The sequence below is a fragment of the Palaemon carinicauda genome, chromosome 1, assembly GCF_036898095.1.
Source record: "Palaemon carinicauda isolate YSFRI2023 chromosome 1, ASM3689809v2, whole genome shotgun sequence".
In the NCBI taxonomy this organism is placed as follows: Eukaryota; Metazoa; Arthropoda; class Malacostraca; order Decapoda; family Palaemonidae; genus Palaemon; species Palaemon carinicauda.
The window spans coordinates 118,936,972-118,952,446 of NC_090725.1; the positions used below are offsets into that span (position 1 = coordinate 118,936,972).

Genomic DNA, 15,475 nt, shown 5'->3' on the forward strand with positions numbered 1-15,475 from the left:
ATTTCAAAGGCAAAATGAAAGAGTTAGGTATCAAACTTGTAACTTTCACACCATATCACCCAGAGTCGTAAGGGATTGTAGAACATTTCCATCAAACGTTAAAAAGTTGCTCACGAAAATTATGTAATAACTTTGAACAGGACTTGGAAGAAAAACTACCTTTTGTCTTGTTAGCCTTACAATTGGCACCTAATAACACTACAGGATTTAGTCCTTTTGAGTTGTTGTTCGGTCACACAGCTGAAGGACCTTTAGAAATTTTAAAGTGTAAATTAATGCTTCAAGAGGGTAGAGAGGATTACATTCAAATTTTAGAGAATTAAAAGGAGAATTTAAGGAATGCTTGGAAAATAGCAATAGAAAACGAATGCAACAGCCAAAGGGAAATTAAAAGGAGGGACGATCTTAAGGCAAAAGAGAGAAATTTCTGTGTGGGAGATGAAGTCTTAGTATTAATTCAGACAGAAGGTCCCTCAATATCTTATTTCTAAGGTCCTTTTCCTATTTTAGAGAAAAGGGGCAATCTAAATTATTTGATTGATATGGGTAGACGTAGAGCTAAGTGGCTGCCCGTAAACTTGCTAAAGAAATACAACGAACATCCAATGCCAGTAATAACTGTGTTGCAGCGAGAAATTAGTTTTGAGAAAAACTCTGATGTGCTTAAGAATTTCAAGTTATTTAACTCTAGCTTAGAAGAAGAAAAACTGAGTGAATTATATAATTTTTTTTATGTTATCCAGAAACTGTTTGTGATAAATTACGTTTAACTAATCTTTTAGAACATGATATTGAGTTACAGGACACAAAACCCATTAGACAAAGTCCGTATCGTTTGAGTCCCGAGAGGGCAAATTCAGTACAAAAGGAAATTAGGTATATGTTAGATAATGATTTGATAGTTCCTACAGAGAGTGAATGGTGTTCTCCGGTAGTTCTGGTAAAAAAGGAAGATGGATCAGATAGGTTTTGCATTGATTTCAGAAAAGTAAACGGTATTACTAAGTAAAGTAATATTCCACCTTTTGGGTTAAGAAATGCAGCCAGTACTTTCCAAAGATTAATGAATAAAGTTTTAAATAGTATTGATAACTGTGTCGTGCACTTAGATGATCTTGTTATATTTTCAGAAATTGGGAAGAGCATTTACGAATCTTAGCTAAAGTCCTGGCAGCCCTTGAAAAAGCGAACCTCGTATTAAATTTAAAGAAATGCGAATTTGGGAAAACTTCTATCACCTATTTAGGGCATAAAGTAGGTCTCGGTAAGATTTGTCCTAGAAGTGGGAACACAGAAGCTATAACCAGTTTCCCAATCCCAGCAACTGAAAAGTAGGCCATGAGATTTCTCGGGATGGTTTCATATTTCTGTAGATTTGTACCCATTTTTTTTTCAAAATAAGTGCTCCCATAACTCATCTTTTTAAAAAGGAACAAAGTTTTGTATTTGATGAGGAATGTATGGAGGCTTTCAATAAATTAAAGGCCGCAATGCTTCACTAGCCAGTATTATTGTTACCTGAGTTTTGCAAGGAATTTAATTTAGCGATCGATGCTAGTGACATGGGTATAGGAGGAGTCTTGTTGCAATAAGTGAATGGGACGAAGCACCCAATCGCATATTATTCAAAGAAACTGAATAAAACTCAGCAAAATTATCCAACTATTAAGAAGGAATTGTTTTGTTTAGTTTCAGCCTTACAACACCTTGAGATTTATGTACGTAGTAGTCCTGTTTCAACTGTGTATACTGATCACAATCCGTTAGTTTATTTGAAAAGATTTAAGAATAAGAATAAACGTCTCATCCATTGGAGTTTAGAGATACAGTGGAACCTCTACATCCGAACGTATCTACATCCGAATTTTCCAACTTCCGAAGTAAAATTCGAGCAAATTTTTTACTCTACACCCGAATTTTATTTTGACACACGAAGTAAGCAATTTTCGTCGTACCAGATGTATGTGAATTTTTCGACACGCAAAGTACAATTAGAACACGTTCCTACTCTATACCCGAATTTATTTTTCGACACCCGAAGTAAACAATACCCGTACGCGTAGTTGGTACTCATAGCGCCGGATGTGTTTTTTATTTCCGCCGATAGAAGGCAGCACTTCGACCTTGGAGGGACCCTCAGTTAGCATGGCTTGGGTCAGTCCTCTGTTCTTGTTGGCTTCTTGCGGTTGTGCCCTGTGCGTTCTGCTATTATTTTACTGTTTTAATCGTGATTTTTTACGTGCATCCTTTTACGGTTATTTACGTAAAGTATGGGTCCTAAAAGGCTTAGTTTTGCAAGTGGTAGTGGTGGTGGTGAGAAAAGGAAGAAGGAAATGCTTTCTTTAGACGTAAAGCAAGAAATTATTGAAAAACATGAGCGTGAGTGAACTTGCCAAAACAATATGGCCGTGATATGTCGACGATCTCGACAATCCTGAAACAGAAGGAAGCCATTAAAGCAGTGAAACCTTCTAAGGGGATCACCATTATTTCAAAACGCCGTAGCCCTATCATAGAAGAGATGTAACGACTTCTGCTAATCTGGATCAAGGACAGAGAGATTGTTGGCGACACCATCACCGAAACCATCATCTGCGAGAAGGCGCACGCCATCTTCACGGACTTGAAGGAGGAGAGCTCTGGGGGTGATGCTGGGGAGAGTTCAACCGAACCTTTCTCAGATGATTTCAAGGCATCTCGTGGCTGGTTTGAGAAATTTAAGAATTGGTCCGGGATTCATTCAGTTGTTCGCCGCGGAGAGGCTGCTAGTGCGGACACAAAGGCTGCAGCTGACTTTGTCAAGAACTTTGAAAGGATCGTGCAGGAAGAAGGCTACGTAGAGCAGCAGGTGTTTAATTGTGATGAAACCGGGCTGTTTTGGAAGAAGATGCCCAGTCGATCCTACATCACCCCCGAAGAGAAGAAATTGCCTGGGCATAAGCCAATGAAGGATCGGTTGACTCTTGCCCTATGTGCCAACGCTAGCGGGGACTTTAAAGTCAGGCCCTTACTGGTTTACCATTCTGAGAACCCTAGGGCCTTTAAGGCACACAACGTGGATAAGGACCAGCTTCATGTTTTCTGGCGATCCAACTCGAAGGCCTGGGTCACTAGGCAGTTCTTTGTGCAATGGGTTAACCAAGTTTTCGGCCCTTCTGTGAAGAAGTATCTTCATGAACAGAAATTGCCTTTAAAGAGCCTGCTATGCCTTGACAATGCACCCGCTCACCCCCCCGGACTTGAAGATGATATCTTCGATGAATTTAAGTTCATAAAGGTGCTGTATCTTCCACCGAATACCACCTCTATCCTCCAGCCCATGGACCAGCAAGTCATCTCAAATTTCAAGAAGCTCTACACCAAGCACCTATTCAAGCAGTGCTTTAATGCACGCAAAGCACAAACTTAACTTTGCGTGAATTTTGGAAAAGCCACTTCAACATCGTGCACTGTTTGAAGATCATAGATCAGGCTTGGGTGGGATTAACTTGACGGACCCTCAATTCTGCCTGGAAGAAGCAGTGGCCTGATGCAGTTTCTCCCCGAGATTTCGAAGGTTTTGACCCCGAACCTGATCCCGTGGTGGGTGCAGTGGAAGACGTAGAGGAAATCGTCTTCCTTGGCAAGTAAATGGGTCTGGAGGTCGACGCAGATGACATCACGGAACTCGTCGCCGAACATCACGACGAACTTGCTACAGAGGAGCTCAAGGAACTCCATGCTATGTCTGAGCACATGAGTGATGACGAGGAAAGGATCGAGGAGGTAGAACATGTGTTAGGTTCGGCGCAAATAAAAGAGGTGTTAGGAAAATATCAAGACGTGGTCGACTTCATCGACAAATACCACCCAAAAAAATTGCAGGTTTGTCGTGTAGTTGCGCAGTTCGATGATGTTTGCCTAACTCACTTTCGAAACATTCTGAAAAGCCGTACCAAGCAACTATCTATCGATAGTTTCTTTAAAAAAACTACGAAGCGAACTCGTGATGAAGAGGATGGAAGTGGTTCAAAGAAAACGGCAAAGAGTGAAGTGAAAGAAATTCAGTCAATTTTAAGTGGAGAGAGTGAAAGTGATTAAGATTAATCATCAAAAAGAAAAAAGAAAATGTAAAAATAATATAAAATATAAAAATAAAAAAAATAGATAAGCTAAGTTATGTTAAAGTTCACTTAGTGTAAGTTAGAATAAGTTACGGTAGTGTACGTTTATCGTAGTTAACCTCTCTACCTCTTCACCGCCCATCCGTCTCCTCTCTGCGTAGCAAGAGCAACAACACCTGCGCTGGAGTTTCTAAGGTAAAGTGACGCTAAAAACCCGTTTCTTATTTATCATTTTTTGCTAATTCTTCTTTTTTACATGTCTATTATCTAATTTAGTGTGCATTATTCTCATGGGAAATTATGTGTAGTAATTTATTAAGGAGTTATCATAGGTTTTTGGGCTCACCCACGGATTAATCCTATTTCAATGTATTCTTATGGGAAAATTCGTTTCGACATCCGAACATTTTCTACATCCGAAGTCGGTTGTGGAACTGATTAAATTCGTATGTAGAGGTACCACTGTACAAGATTATAATCTGATGATAGTTCATATAAAAGGAAAGAATAATGCCATAGCTGATATCCTTTCCAGAAATTTTTCAGAATATTTGTTTTGTTTTTTCATCATCAACGAATTAAGTTTTTTTTTTTTCACTACAGTTTTGTGTTGTGTGAATGGGATGCGAAAAAATAATGTTTTGCTAATATTAAGCTGTTCCTCAGTTGAGGGATGAATGCATTTTTCCTTGAAAACCTTTAAAAAAGTAAAATCAGTAGATTTTCTTTTTTTTTCCTTTTGGGGGAATGGGTCATGGGTAGATACAGTACTTTTGAAAGGATATGTTATTAAAAGACAAAAATATCTATTCCTAAAGTGTGAGCAGTGAGACAAGATTCGACTACCGTAAATTTTGGTCAAACCTGTCATCACTTCACTGTCATCAGCATTTTGAAAGTAAACTGAGCCTCAATGAGGATGCCTGCTGTGATAAGGTGACTGTTCTGTTTTGACCAAGATGTCATTGTCTTGATCAGTGCTGCCCTTTAGTTACGACTTCACACATGGTCCAGATTGCATCAGAAATTTCTTCTAGAAGCTTCTATGGCATGATGGAAGTGGGCGTTTTTGAGGAGGCCAGTCGAAACGCAGAATTTTTAAAAAGAAGCCTTCTATGGAAATGACCATTGCCCACTGTAATTAACTCCACCCATATATGGGTATATAAACTTCAAGAAAAGATTGTCCGGGAGAGATAGGACAGGACATAAGGCAAGAGAGGAACTATGTCCGAAGCAGATTAGAACCAAGTCCTGACGAGATAAGAATCAGAAAAGACCAGAAGTCTGATAATCAGAGATAGTTTCCAACCGACAATAAACTCCTATCTCTAAAATCCTGTTATGGCTGAGAAGAAGAGACGAATTGAAGTAGCCAGCCCTCCCTGCTTTTGACGAGAAGTAGCCAACACTCCCTGCAGCCAACCATAGTTCAACACTATCATCGAATTCTTGGAGAAAACTTCTAATGTCCCATCTTGACGCCACCCTTTCTGTGACGTCTTCGAATCCGGTCATCGTGCCGGTTTCATCTGAACTTCAGCCTCCCTTCTACAGCGTTCTCAAGCCTGAAGTCTCCCTACTAGTATTGCCTCAGCAGCTGCAGAAAACTATTCCTTAAGTATTTCTACCATACCGACTGCTTCCCTTTTCTATTGATGTTTTGATTGATTTGATTTGTCAGTTAAAGTAACCGAATTAGTAACATGGATTTACTTTATAAGTTTGTGAATAAACATGTGTTTTTTGTGAGTTTCTTTTTATATTCATGCCCCATATTCCAATGTTGGTTGTTAAAAGCATTTATTTTAATCATTAAAAGAATATGTAACAATTTTGTAAGATCGTACCACCGAGTAATAGCAGTGTGGGGTAGAGGGGCACCAATGAGTGGAGTGTCCCTCCCTGAAATCTTGCCAATGTTATCCCTGCTAAGCCTACAGTCATCTATCTCGAGATTGCCTGACAAAAACGCCAAAATCGGATTGTTTGTGGTATATGTATATATGCACATACAGTACACACACACACACACACACACACACACACACACACATATATATATATATATATATATATATATATATATATATATACATATATTTATTTATTTATTTATATATATTATACATATATATTTATATATATATTTCTGGGCTTGAACCTGTGCCGGCCAGTGAATAAGCTCCTATTAGCACTTATTCTTAGGTAATTTACTGCTAAATATACCAGAGAAAAAATGTAAAGGAGTGCTAGGTTAACTAGCTCGCTCACCTATTGGTGTCGGTATAGAATTGGGCGTATAATCCAGAGGTCCCGCACTATTTAGATTCATCCACGACAAAGACCCCAATAGAGGAGAGCCGTTCAACCTCACTCGGCACCACCAACTCTGCATCCGCTCAGAACCCAACTCCTTTTTAGCACGCCTGTGTGGTAACCCGCTTGTTTGTGCTCTCGTGTTTTTGCCTTATTTTTCTCTGGATTATGGCTTCTACATCGGTTTCCCAGGAGACACCGTCTAAGTTAAGTACCAAGCTATGTTTTGCTGTGTTTTGAGCAATCTAGATCGTTTAATATTTAAATTATAGGAGTTTATTCTCTTCGATCATCTCGGTCTTGCTCGATTCCGCTTACGGTTGGTACTCCTGTTTTGAGAGCTTTTAGTTTCACTCGCGGTGTTACTAAGTGTATTATTTTTATTATTAGTTTAAATTTTGATATGTTTTATTGTGGATATTCATTATTTAGCGTTTAGAACCCTTGTGGTTCATATTTAGGGCCGATATCAGGTTACGTATCGTAGATGGCTTGCCGACCTTCGTTACTGGGCGGCAATTTTTATTATATAAGCCATCAGGTTGTTGTCCTTTGGGATTTATTCATTATTTTGCATGCCTTGCCCTAATTTTTTATGTGTATATTTATATATTTTTCAACGCTATTACTTTTATAATGAATATTTGTGCTTATTACTCCGTATGATCTGTTTTGGTAGTGTTTGGGGATCGTCAGTTGGTAGCCCTGCTGCTCCGTATCACGTGATCCTCCCCCAAGCTCCCCCTCTCGCTAGGTTGGTGGCTAGGCTTCTCTCCCCCCTCCCCTAGGGGACCGTTGCCTTCCCTCCTTTTAGAGGGGGTAGTTCAGTGTTTATGGACTTTGTCCTCCGGGTGTCCCGGCGGTTTCGTCTCTGTCTAGACGGGTTGGCCACCGGTCAACAGAGTAGGATCCCGGTGCACCCTATTTTATATTCACCTATCACACTTTTATTATGTTATACGAAACCCTCCGGGTTCTGTTGGTGGTTCCTATCTACGGTTCCGCCCCCCTCTTAATTTATAACAGCTACTATGATTATATATGACAGATCACTATCCCGGAGTTCCTATATGTATTAGTTTATGGATGTACTTTTATATCCCGGTCCGGGGCTTAACCTCGCTCCGGGAAATCAGACACCATGTGTGTTAATTCTTTGTTGCATCCTTCCTTATGATCCCGGCTCGACCGGAATGGATAGTTATACTCTAGTCTTAAGTTAGACTTATGTTTAGGCCCGGGTCCTCCGGACCCGCCCCTACTTAAGAGTATTACAGTTAAGCTCTAGTCTTAAGTTAGACTTATGTTTAGTCCCGGGTCCTCCGGACCCGCCCCTACTTAAGAGAATTACAGTTTCTCATATACTATTCTTTTTATAGATGGTGCATTGTCAGACGACGGCCTGTGCGGCTGTTCTTCACCAGCCTTGTGGCCATACTGTGTGTAGGTCTCACGCCCTCTGCGGAGTTCAGCTGGAAGACATCGTAGTCTGGCACCCTGATAATTGTATGGTCTGTTTTGACCTCATCACCACCCTTGGATCTGATTCGGTGAGTCCCGTTGGCTATGTTGCCTTTCTAATTATTTTACCTTTAATTGGTATACATACACTATTTAGTAAGATTTCTATGGTCTTGAAGGACCTCCGGGAATCTTCCTTTTTGTAATTCCCACTATTATTTCAGGCATCCCCGGAGCAGAAGACTGCGGCTCGGGCCACACTGAAAGTGTGGGTTGGGGGATTTGCCCGAAACGTGAAAGCAAAACAGCCTTACGTCCTTTCTGAAGACTACTGTGCTATGATCTACCCTAATGCCAAGTCTTCAGCCGCTGTGGCTAGGCATGTTGCGGCACCCATCATTGCCGACATTGATGCCACTATTTCGGGATTCATCGACCAGGAACAAGATCCGTTGGATGCCCCCGGAGATCTGGAAGACAATGTTGCCTCCTTGAACTTGGATGTGGAACCTATGTTGTTGGATGATCCGGATGCAGGTAGGGTGGTAAGTGAGGCAGGTGTTACCGGCGCTGAGATTCCTATCCTCAGCCCCGCTCTTTCTTCTTCATCTGATCTCTCTTCTTTCCATGGTTTTTCTGGGGACCGCGATTCGTCTCACCGATCACACCCGGTTCCCCCCAAAGATAAGTCTATATCTAGAACTTTGCCAAAAGCTCGTAAGCCCCACAAGGCTTCCCATAGTTCCAAATCAAATACAAACCCGTCATCTAAGGCTTCCGGCTCCTCCTCTAAGTCTCACGACCCGGGAGTATAATCCGCCACTTCTGCTCCTAACCCGGGCCTTTCCGAATCACCCATGCTTCGCATTGTGTCGGAGATGCAATCTAAGATTGTGTCGGAAATGCAGGCCAAGATGGACACGATGTTCTCTAACATTGGTCAGAGACTTGGGGCATTAGAGCATGGTGCTCCGGAGCGAGTTCAAAGCTCTCTCATCCCGGATGCCTCTAAGCTTCCGCCGTTTACCAAGAATAACCCTTGGCGCATGGCTCTTCATTCCCCATTCTCAGACGGGATGTTAACGTTGGAAGGTCTTGGTACTCGTCCACTAGAGGATTTTGAATTCTTTCCTCCTGGTCTCGCATTTCCATTTCATGGTTATGCCAGGCTTACCGAGGAAGCTCTGGTTCGGCTGGATAAGGTCCCCAAAGAGACTGTCATTTTTCCAAAGGAACAAGCCCAATCTGTTTGGGCTAGGTTTCTGAATGATATAGGTTGCACCAATACCATGTTGACGCCTCATAAAAGTTCTTTCACAATGTTCTTAATGGACAAGAATACCGTGACTCCATGCGTCAACAAGATTGCAGAGCTTGCTTTTCAATATGCTCTGGAGGAGAAGCCCTTGCCTCCCATCCGAGAGGTAGATCCGATCTCCCTCCTTCTTCCTTCAGGTAATGAGTGTTGGGACAATGTCCATACCACCTTTACTTCTGGCAAGCTAACAGCGGACTGTGCGTCAGTAATGTTTAGTGAACGGCTTCCCCGTCTCCCGGAATCCCTTATTAAACAGGAGTATGATTCCCGCCTACGTGTTGGTCGAACTTTGAACTTGGCCACGTCTACGGAGTCGATAGCCTTAACTTATGATACTGAGAGCATCTTTAAGTCTCTTAATAAGGCTACTTTGCAGTCCTTATATTTTGACTTATATGACTTTGCTCTTGCTAAACGTAGGTGCCGCAAACACGTCCTGGCTGAGGCGACTATTAGGCACGAGCCGAATAAACTTATCCGGTCCTCTTGTTGGGGTCCAAATCTTTTCCCTGAGGATCTTGTGGAGGAAGTCTTGGCAGAGGCTACTAGAGTTAATCAGAGCCTTAAAGCCCGTTGGAGTTTGACTCCTAAGCGGAAATATGATCCCGCAAGTTACCAAGCCCGGGGTAGGAAGAAGCTCCGCCCGTATACCTCCACTCAGTTCCGGCAACAGCAGAGTAGCTCGTCCGTTTTCCGGCAGCCTCTTCCTCCATCTCCTGCTGTTCCGGCACAGCCTTCCACCTCTCAGGCTCCTTCCTCGGACGCCTACGTCACCGTTCTGCTCCCTAAGAGCCAGCTTCCCAGTGCCTCCACCACCTCTCCAGCCTTTAACCAATCTTATGAGGCTCAAGGCTCTTCCCAGGGTTATAACAGAGGTAGAGGCTACCACCGTGGTTCATACCAGAACAGAGGTAGAGGTAGATTCTTTCGCAAGGGAAAGAACTTACGAGGCGGACGCGGAGGCAACTCCTCAAGCCAATACTGAGGTGCAGCGGGTAGGGGGGAGGCTTTATGCCTTCCGCAACAAATGGAGGTTCAGTCCCTGGGCTTTCAGTATCATCTCCAAGGGACTGGGGTGGAGTTGGATTCAAGGACCTCCTCCACCGAACAGATTTCATCAGCATTCCACTCCGGACCTAGTCGAATTTGTCCAGGACCTGTTACAAAAGAACGCCATACAAGAAACGAAACACCTGAAGTTTCAGGGTCGGCTGTTCAGTGTCCCGAAGAAGGATTCGGACAAGAGAAGAGTGATTCTAGACCTATCCCTTCTCAACTTGTCCATTCAATGCGACAAGTTTCGGATGCTTACCGTCTCGCAGGTGCGGACCTTACTTCCCCGTGGGGCCGTCACCACCTCTGTCGATCTTACAGACGCCTATTATCACGTCCCGATAGCGAGACACTTCCGTCCGTATCTAGGCTTCCGCCTAGGAAACAAAAATTACTCCTTCAAGGTGATGCCTTTCGGGCTCAACATCGCCCCAAGGATCTTCACAAAGTTAGCAGAAGTTGCTGTTCAGGAACTCAGAAATCAAGGGATTCAAGTAGTAGCCTATCTGGACGACTGGCTCATTTGGTCAGACACCTCCCAAAATTGCCTAAAAGCCACTCACAGAGTCATCCAATACCTTCAATCTCTAGGCTTCCAGATCAACTTCAAGAAGTCCCGTCTTCTTCCGAAATCAAAGTTCCAATGGCTCGGCCTGCAATGGGATCTTATATCTCACACTCTGTGTCTTCCCAAACCCAAGAGGTTAGAGATTGCAATGAACACAAAACGCTTTCTCAAAGACAAAGTAAGTTCCAGACGACTCCAGGAGAGGATCCTAGGGTCCCTTCAATTTGCTTCAGTGACGGATCTACTTCTGAAAGCAAAATTGAAAGATATCAATCGTGTCTGGCGTTCGAGGGCGAACCGGAAGCTCCGGGACAGGAAAGTCCGCCTTCCTCCCATTCTCCGGGAAAGACTTCTACCTTGGACAAGGGCCAACAATCTGTCAAAGTCAGTTCCCCTTCGATTTCCGCCTCCGAAGTTAATCATTCACACGGACGCATCCCTATCAGGTTGGGGAGGCTATTCTCAGCTCAGGAAAGTTCAAGGTCTTTGGTCTCCCTTATTCCGCCAATTTCACATCAATGTGCTGGAGGCCATGGCAGTTCTTCTAACCCTGAAACGTCTCGCTCCATCCAAGAGACAACACCTTCGTCTGGTTCTCGACAGCGAAGTGGTGGTCCGCTGCCTCAACAGAGGCGGATCAAAATCAGGGCCTCTGAACCATGTTCTAGTAGCCATATTCTCCCTAGCAGCCTCGAACCGTTGGCATCTTTCAGCTGTCCACCTGGCGGGAGTCCGGAACGTAGTTGCAGACGCCTTGTCCCGGACCTCCCCTCTAGAATCGGAATGGTCACTCGATCTAAAGTCATTCCGGTGGATTCTCTCTCGGGTTCCGGGTCTCCAAGTGGACCTCTTCGCCACGGAGTCCAACCACAAATTGAGAGTATATGTGGCTCCCAATCTAGACCCTCAGGCCTACGCCACAGACGCCATGTCACAGAATTGGGACATCTGGGAAAGGATTTATCTCTTTCCCCCGGTGAATCTTTTACTGAAAGTCCTAGACAAACTGAGATCCTTCAAGGGACGAGTAGCCTTGGTCGCACCCAACTGGCCCAAGAGCAATTGGTACCCTCTCTTGCGAGAGTTGAGACTACATCCTCACCCGATACCCAATCCGGTTCTGTCTCAGATAGTACAAACACGCGTTGTGTACGCTTTCTCAAACATTCAGAGCGCCCTAACTTTATGGACTTCATGAAGTTTGCGGCCATGCATGGTGCCAATATCGATCCTCAAAACACCCTGTTCCTAGAATCAGATAAACGGGATTCCACCATCCGCCAATATGATTCTGCGGTTAAAAAGTTGGCTAAATTTTTGATAGACTCAGACGTACACTGTATGAACTTGAACCTTACAGTCACTTTCTTTAGAACTTTATTAGAATCAGGTCTGGCAGCCAATACTATCACCACTATTAAATCTGCCTTGAAAAAGATCTTCCTAGTGGGTTTTAACATAGACTTAACCGACTCTTTGTTAGCTTCAATTCCGAAAGCCTGTGCCAGACTGAAACCGGTTACTCGTCCTACCCCGGTTACCTGGTTCCTTAATGATGTACTCAAATTGGCTTCTGATACCATTAACAGTTCTTGTGATTACATTCCCCTTCTCAGGAAAACACTTTTCCTGGTGAGTTTGGCTTCCGGGGCAAGAATTTCTGAACTGGCAGCTTTGTCAAGAGACCCGGGTCATATTGAGTTCCTTCCTTCGGGAGAGGTCCTTCTTTCACCTAACAAATTCTTTTTAGCTAAGAACGAAGACCCTCAGAACAGATGGTCCTCCTGGAAAATTGTTCCCCTCACGCAAGATCCGTCTCTGTGCCCTGTTACTACTCTTAAGTCTTATTTATCCCGGACCTCCTCTAACTCCTCCGGGCCTCTATTCGTTAGAGAACAAGGCGGTACCATTACCATTAAAGGGATCAGGCAACAAATTTTGTATTTTATTAAACAAGCTAGCCCTGACTCTTTTCCTCTTGCACATGATATCAGAGCGGTTGCTACTTCGGTGAACTTTTTTCACCACATGAATTTTACGGATCTTTCCAGGTATACAGGGTGGAAGTCACCGTCAGTGTTCAAGAAACACTATCTTAAACATTTGGAAGCCCTTAAATTTCCTACAGTAGCTGCAGGGAGCATAGTTACCCCCAGGTAACTCACATGTTAATTCCTTGTCATTTTATCTCTCCCCCTTACCTGCCTCATTTATACCCTATTTGTATTCGTTGGTTTCGCACCTGATTACTATTACTATATTTGTAAATTTTTGACTCCTGAGTATCTGTATATATCATCACTCACAGCATTATTATACCTTACCTTTTTTTGTCAATTGTTCTACCAAGTGGATTTATGTTCTTTTTAAGATACCCTTATAGCTGTTTTTGGCACTCATCTCTGATTAAAGTAACTTGTATTTTCCTTATGTTTATGTTTTTTCCTTTATTTTGCAAGTTTGGTGACATTTCTCTTGTATATATTCACTGGCCGGCACAGGTTCAAGCCCAGAAAAGGGATTTTGACGTAGGAAAAATCTATTTCTGGGCGAGGGACCTGTGCCGCCCAGTGAACCCTCCCAGATCCTCTCCCTTGGAGTCCCCAAACTTTGGGTGCTAAGGAGTTGGGTTCTGAGCGGATGCAGAGTTGGTGGTGCCGAGTGAGGTTGAACGGCTCTCCTCTATTGGGGTCTTTGTCGTGGATGAATCTAAATAGTGCGGGACCTCTGGATTATGCGCCCAATTCTATACCGACACCAATAGGTGAGCGAGCTAGTTAACCTAGCACTCCTTTACATTTTTTCTCTGGTATATTTAGCAGTAAATTACCTAAGAATAAGTGCTAATAGGAGCTTATTCACTGGGCGGCACAGGTCCCTCGCCCAGAAATAGATTTTTCCTACGTCAAAATCCCTTATATATATATATATATATATATATATATATATATATATATATATATATATATATATATATATATATATATATATAGATAGATAGATAGATAGATAGATAGATAGATAGATAGATAGATAGATAGATAGATATATGTATATATATGTATGTATGTATATATATGTATATATTTATATATATATCTATACTGTATATATTATTATTATTATTAACTGCTAAGCTACAACCATAGTTGGAAAAGCACGATGCTATAAGCCCAGGGGCCCCAACAGGAAATATAGCCCAGTGAGGAAAGGAAACAAGGAAAAATAAAATATTTCAAGAACAGTAACAACATTGAAATAAATATTTCCCATATAAACTATAAAAGTTTATCAAAACAAGAAGAAGAGAAATTACACAAAATAGTATGCCCGAGTGTATCCTCAGGCAAGGGAACTCTAACCCAAGACAGTGGAAGACCACGGTACAGAGGCTATGACACTAGAGAACAATGGTTTGATTTTGGAGTGTCCTTCTAGAAGAGCTGCTTACCATAGTTAAAGAGTCTCTTCTGCCCTACGCTAGAGGATAGTAGCCACTGAACAATTACAGTGCTGTAGTTAACCCCTTGGGGGAAGAAGAATTGTTTGGTAATTTCAGTGTTGTCAGGTGTATGAGGACAAAGGAGAATCTGTAAAGAATAGGCCAGACTATTTGGTGTGTGTGTAGGCAAAGGAAAAGAACCGTAACCAGAGAGAAGGATCCAATGTAGTACTGTCTGGCCAGTCAAAGAACCCCATAACTCTCTAGCGATATATACATAATGTATGTATTTCCTTATCAAAATATTTTGTTCAGTAGCGAACATAATGTTAAGCATCTAGAGAAAAACGGGTTAAAGGATGATTGTTTATATTCACGTTGGAACAAATAGAAAATTTTTAAGTAATTTGAAATTTCTTAACTACACAACCGTGAGTCCTTCAAGTTACACTGCCCATCTCAACCACTGCAAGTCCTAGGTTAATGTTAAGGGGAAAGTGATGATGATTGCTCTCCCTGACAGGTGGCCGGGGTCTACCTACCAGCAACTCGAATCACCTTACTAAAAGATTGAACGGCAATTTCTAGCTTCTCCTATTAAAGGACTTAGGTTTTTATAGTTAAGAAAAATACAAATTAATTTAAAATCTGTGGCACTGTGTGGGATATGAGTGCCCTGAAAAAGGGCCTTTAATAATTTGGTCGGTTTGTATTGAAAAATAAAATATCATAAAGGCACAGTAGTTCCAAAAGGAAATTTTTTCATCTTTTTCATATAATTTTGATTTAATTTAATTTTGAATTTTGTTTGGACAATTTTCAGAGTGAATCTTTGTGCCATAGTCATATCCTCTTTTTGCTGGAAAAATGGTGAATGGCTTGGTCTTTCTATTCTTGCTGCTGCTAGACCAGTACTACAAATGCTACAACATATGTTGAAAAACAGAATTGATAGCAATGGGGAAACCTTAAGGTTTTCTGAAGATTTGGGGGAAATTTCTCCCATTCAACCAATAAAATCAGCGATAAAAAATATTTCATTGGAAGGTAAGGTTACTTGTTTGTAAAAAAAAAAAAATGGAAGCAAAATTAGTGTTGATTTATACTTCAATATTTATATTCAAGTTTTATCCTTGGTTTTAATTCTGTATGGGGGTTTTTATTCAATCTCTTCACATTTGCCATTTCCTAAGCTTTGCAGAATTTTATAA

At 42.0% G+C, this 15,475-nt stretch overlaps 1 protein-coding gene across 3 annotated transcripts in view; it reads left to right on the plus strand.

Moving 5' to 3' along the window:
* LOC137651194 (peroxisomal leader peptide-processing protease) overlaps positions 1 to 15,475 on the plus strand; it is a 318,149-nt gene that overhangs the window by 149,951 nt on the left and 152,723 nt on the right. For all 3 annotated transcript variants that reach the window (XM_068384358.1, XM_068384350.1, XM_068384367.1), the window contains exon 4: positions 15,088 to 15,311. In XM_068384358.1, the coding sequence (XP_068240459.1) occupies positions 15,088 to 15,311 (224 nt within the window). The remainder of the gene's footprint in view (positions 1 to 15,087; positions 15,312 to 15,475) is intronic.